Source organism: Micromesistius poutassou (genome assembly GCF_964030765.1).
Source record: "Micromesistius poutassou genome assembly, chromosome: 8".
Taxonomy (NCBI): Eukaryota; Metazoa; Chordata; class Actinopteri; order Gadiformes; family Gadidae; genus Micromesistius; species Micromesistius poutassou.
In genome coordinates, this window is record NC_140278.1 from 8,713,911 (window position 1) to 8,718,910 (window position 5,000).

At 52.3% G+C, this 5,000-nt stretch overlaps 1 protein-coding gene across 1 annotated transcript in view; it reads left to right on the plus strand.

The window, feature by feature from the left end:
• The window catches only part of lars2 (leucyl-tRNA synthetase 2, mitochondrial), a 38,878-nt gene that overhangs the window by 27,789 nt on the left and 6,089 nt on the right, over positions 1-5,000 (plus strand). Inside the window, 6 exon segments of the mRNA XM_084472298.1 lie at positions 540-638; positions 1,707-1,844; positions 2,079-2,182; positions 3,203-3,385; positions 3,886-4,055; positions 4,895-4,972. Of these exon segments, the coding sequence (XP_084328424.1) occupies positions 540-638; positions 1,707-1,844; positions 2,079-2,182; positions 3,203-3,385; positions 3,886-4,055; positions 4,895-4,972 (772 nt within the window).

A 5,000-nucleotide genomic window follows, 5' to 3' on the forward strand; every position in this document is an offset into this window, starting at 1 on the left:
CCGACTGGCCCCCGCTCCGCAGGGACCTGACCCCACAGCCAGATGGAGCCCGACCGCCGCACACGCACACACAGAAACACACACGCACACACAGAAACGCACAAGCTCACACACGCACACAAACACGAAAAGACACAGACACACACACACGCCTGCATACACATACATATGCACACGCAGACACACATACACAAAATAAATAAACAGGGACCCACACCCGTCTCCAGGACCTTTGGTACACTAGAAATGCAAAAAAGAGAAATTATAGGTCACTTCTCTGGGGGCATACAAGCAGGAATAGTTCAGCATTTGATCATTTTTGCATTTGTATCTCCGGCATTGATTTTCTTTTTTTTCCATGTCTGACTTTTGTCTGCCTCGCCCTTTTGCTCTATCTCTCTGTCTTTGTCTCTCTCTCTCCCTCTCTCTCTCTCTTTCTCTCTCTCTCTCTGTATCTCTCCCTCTGTATCTCTCCCTCTCTCTCTCTGTCTGTCTGTCTGTCTGTCTGTCTGTCTGTCTGTCTGTCTGGTGTCATTAAGATGTCAGCGTCCAGCCCGCAGAGAGACGGACACCATGGACACGTTTGTGGACTCGGCGTGGTACTACTTCAGATACACAGACCCTCACAACTCAGAGAGGTACGCAGACCGCCTCCCACCTCTCAGAGATCATTCTGATGGCATCGAGGAACTTCCTACAGTCCCTGGAAGAAATAAACACCTCAATCATGAAATACTTTAAAAAAAAAACCTTAACCTTTCGGTGAAAGGCTGCCCCAGCCAGCCCACTCACCACAAAGCATTTTTAGGAACATATTCTCCCCTCTTTATCAGTCTTTTATCCTGTTCTGTTTGAATTCAATGCAGGGAATCCCGTTTTCATCGCATTACTTTGAGGGGATTTGAAATTTGAACGGAACAAAATGTCATTTGAGGTTCTCCTGCGGGCTAAGCTCTGTCGCATTAAAAAAGGACTTTTCATTTAATCCGAACACGGACCCATCCAATAGCCCCGCCCTTCCTCACTATTAATAACGCATATCTGCTTGACCACCTCTCTCACACGCACAGACGTGAAAACACACACACACACACACACACACACACACACACACACACACACACACACACACAGTTGAGATTATATAATATATTATTATAGCACAACAGCGAAACTATTACACTGTTTGTGCTTCCAGTTTGTGTCAAGTGGGTAGAGAAGGGTTCTGTGTGTGTGTGTTGGTGGCTTGTATTTGAGAGAGCGAGACAGAGGGGAGATCCAGGTATGAGATAGTACAGTCATTTGCATACAGCAGACATATAACACTTTTATCATTGCTTATTATTCGTGGTGGTTACTCTCTTTGATTTCCTAACCGCTTGACACAATACCCTACCAAACTACTACCGAAACCAGAGACAATGTCAATAAAGCTTTTTGTATTGAGTTAAAACGAAGCAATCAGAAAGCCAGTTGCCATAGCTTTCCCCCACCCCCCCCCCCCCCCCCCCCCACCTGCAAATCCTTACTCCTCCTCTTGGGCAGTGTGCCCCCTAGTGGCAACTGCTCATGAGGAGGCTCATGTAAGACTTGACATTTAGGATAATTTACTTCAACCACAACAACAACCACAACCACAGCAGACAGATCTCTAAAGACAGGAGGGCTTTGTGGTGCAGCTCACCCGCTGTGCTTCTCCGGGGCAGGCCGTTCCAGCGCTCTGCGGCCGACCGCTGGCTCCCCGTGGACGTGTACATTGGGGGGAAGGAGCACGCCGTCATGCACCTCTACTACGCCCGCTTCCTGTCCCACTTCTGCGCCGCCCAGAACCTCGTGACCCACAGGTGGGCTGCAGCACACCTCTTCGTTACACTGTCTGTCTGTCTGTCTGTCTGTCTGTCTGTCTGTCTGTCTGTCTGTCTGCCTGCCTGCCTGCCTGCCTGCCTGCCTGCCTGCCTGCCTGCGTGTGTATATGTGTGTGTTTGCGTCTTGTCTGTGTGTGTGTGTGTGTAGGTGAGTGTGCGTGTGCGGGCGGCCTCTGGAGTGTCAGGTGACTAAACGTCTGTCCGTCCCGCCAGAGAGCCGTTCCGGAAGCTGCTGGTCCAGGGTCTGATCAAAGGCCAGACCTTCCGGTTGGCCGGCGGGGGGCAGTACGTGAAGAGGGAGGACGTTGACTTCTCAGGTACGCTGGCGACTCACTCTCCTGTCCTTTGTGTGCTGAGCTGCAGGAGCCTCGTCACACCTTCTGGATGTATTCAAGCGTGCGTGTCACGATGAATATCATTTGGGGCGTGGCTGGGCTGGCCACTCATTTCCACATATGGGCGCGAGCTAACTTTGTTCAGAAAGCTTCGGCCAATCCCGTGGCTTCGGCCAAGTACCCGGGTGACGCTCTCTCCACGCTCTCCACTCCTACTCAACCCGGTTGGGGGAGTAAAGCGACGACCTCTTTGCAGCGAAGAAAAATTTCTAAATTTCTTTTTTGACTTTCACCATTGTGATTCATTGTGTTCAGGTAAAATGTGTTTGATTGGCTACTCACCGCGAGCGCCACAACCTGACCATCGTCTATAATCCAAACCTCCACACATTAACCCGCAGAGCTCCTCCCTAGGACCACAGCAGTCGCTCTGAGTGAAGACATTTCCTTTGGGGATCGTCACTTCATCTCCAAAGTGATCGGTAGTGACCGCCCAGCCCCCCCCCCACCCCCCCTCCCCCCCTCCCCCCCTCCCCTCTCCCCCGTCATGCGATGGCTTTGAACGGATGTCATGGTGAAAGTTGTACTGCAGCCGCTCTCTGTTGCTAAGTAACAAGGTAAAACATGTCGGAGGAAGCCCCCATCCTCCGCTCGGCCCTTTCGCTAGAGTGGAGCCTTGTAGTTGTAGCTGTCTGAATCCCACGCTCCGTCAGAACACATCCACCCCGACGCCCGTTGACGAATCACAGGTGGGAGGTCAGCCCTTGGACCTGAGTCACTGGGGAGAGAATGGACGAGTCCCAAGAGGCTTTGAAGGGGACCCTTTCTCCCTGTGGACGAGCTGATGAAGTCGAAAGAAAATGAACACGAGGACACGTGGGGAACCCTGTTGCTTAACACAAAACCAGCGACCATCAGCGACTGGGACAGTGTGTCAAAGAAGCAATTCCCCACACGTGGTACGTGCCTCAATGACCTTTGACCCCTCTGCCGTGTTGCTAGGCGAGGAGCCCGTGGCAGCGCGGGGGGGCGGAGCTCTGGAGGTCACCTGGGAGAAGATGAGCAAGTCGAAGCACAACGGGCTGGACCCCCAGGAGGTGGTGGAGCAGTACGGCGTGGACACGGTGCGCCTCTACATCCTGTACGCCGCGCCGCCCGAACAGGACATCCTGTGGAACGTCAAGAGTAAGTCCCTCCAAGCCCCGCCCTCCTCTCTGTCTCTCTGAATCGACCTCGATCTCTGTCTCTCTTTGTCCTACTCTCTGCCTCTCTCTATGTCACTATATCGCTCTCTCTACCTGAAGGATAGATAGGTGAGGAATCTCTCACGATCTCATTCTTCCTCTTTCTCTGTCCCTTGCTTGCTCTCTCTCTCTCTCGATCTCGATCTCGCTCTCTCTCTCTCTCTCTCTCTCTCGCTCTCGCTCTCTCTCTCTCTCTCCCTCTAGTTCCTCATGACAGTGGTGTGTGACCTTTACAATTTAAAATTAATTGGAAGATGGATTTGATATCTGTGCTATTTTAATACAATAATTGCAATCAAAAGTCATTTTGTATGAGAGTCAGGTCTCTTTGTGTGGGTGGTGTGTGTTTATACTGTATATATATATATATATATATATATATATATATATGAGCAATAGAGCATGTTATGTTTATTCATACGCCGTGTTTCCTCTCCCCAGCCGACGCGCTGCCCGGCGTTCTCCGCTGGCAGTCACGTCTCTGGCAGCTGGTCTCCAAGCTGAGGGGGTCTCGGCAGCAGGGACCCCCGCCCGACCCTTCCCTGCTCAAGAAGAAGGAGACGGCGGAGGCCCGGAGGATCTGGCAGAACAGGAACTACGCGGTGCAGCAGGTGAACCAAGAGCCCTCATGCACACAGACACTCGCAGGCTTGGCGTTGAGCTGTCATACCGCCGCTGGGCACTAGGGGTCACTGATGTGCAACTTTCAAATGTTCTCGGCTGTGTTTTTGTGCTGTTGTTTTTTTTTTTTTCTATCGCTCTATGGTCCTCCAACGTTTCACACATCCTCCTTCAGTCCAATCATCCCGCCGACGCCGGGAATAGTAGTTTCCAGAATATCCTGTTACCTAACAGATTGTGGGGCTTTCATGGGCTGCCAGGATCCTAAGGTAGACCCACCGGTTACACAGGCTCTATTCTGACGTGGCCGGAGCATTTCATCCCATGCTGAGCGTCCCTGGTAACTGGAAACCCCCAGAGGAACGGCTGCCAGATGAGAGGAATGAAAATTGATTTCAAATCCACTCTCTCTCTCTGCCCCTCTACCCTTTATAAATAGCAGGCTTTCATGGCCAGGTTTGGCTCTCCTGCCCCCCGGGGGGGGGCCAGACTTCTAAACGTTCTCTCGGTCCTCTGGTGTTATTTATTTTTTACCGTAAGCCCCCAGAATCCCAGGCTACCCATTGATCTGCCTGTTGGTTGACCCTCCCTCCAGGGCGCTATCCCCCTAACAAAGCAGGCTCCTTTTCCCAGAAGGCTCAGCGGTAGAATGCGCATCGTGTCACAGATGCCTCGCCCCTTCGGCATGGTTGTGTGCCATCGTTGCCATCGTGCCATCGTTGTCGCGGCCGGGAAAGAGTGTTGTTGTTGTTGTCGGCGGTGGGGATGACGAGGTTCTCCGCCGTCGTGCCGTCGTCACGCTAACGGCGCCGGGTGTTCCGTCTCAAAGGTCACCGCCCACTTCACCGAGGACTTCCTGTTCAACGCCGGCATCTCCCGTCTCATGGGCCTCACCAACACCCTGAACGTGAGTGACGTCCCGCTGTATGAGATCT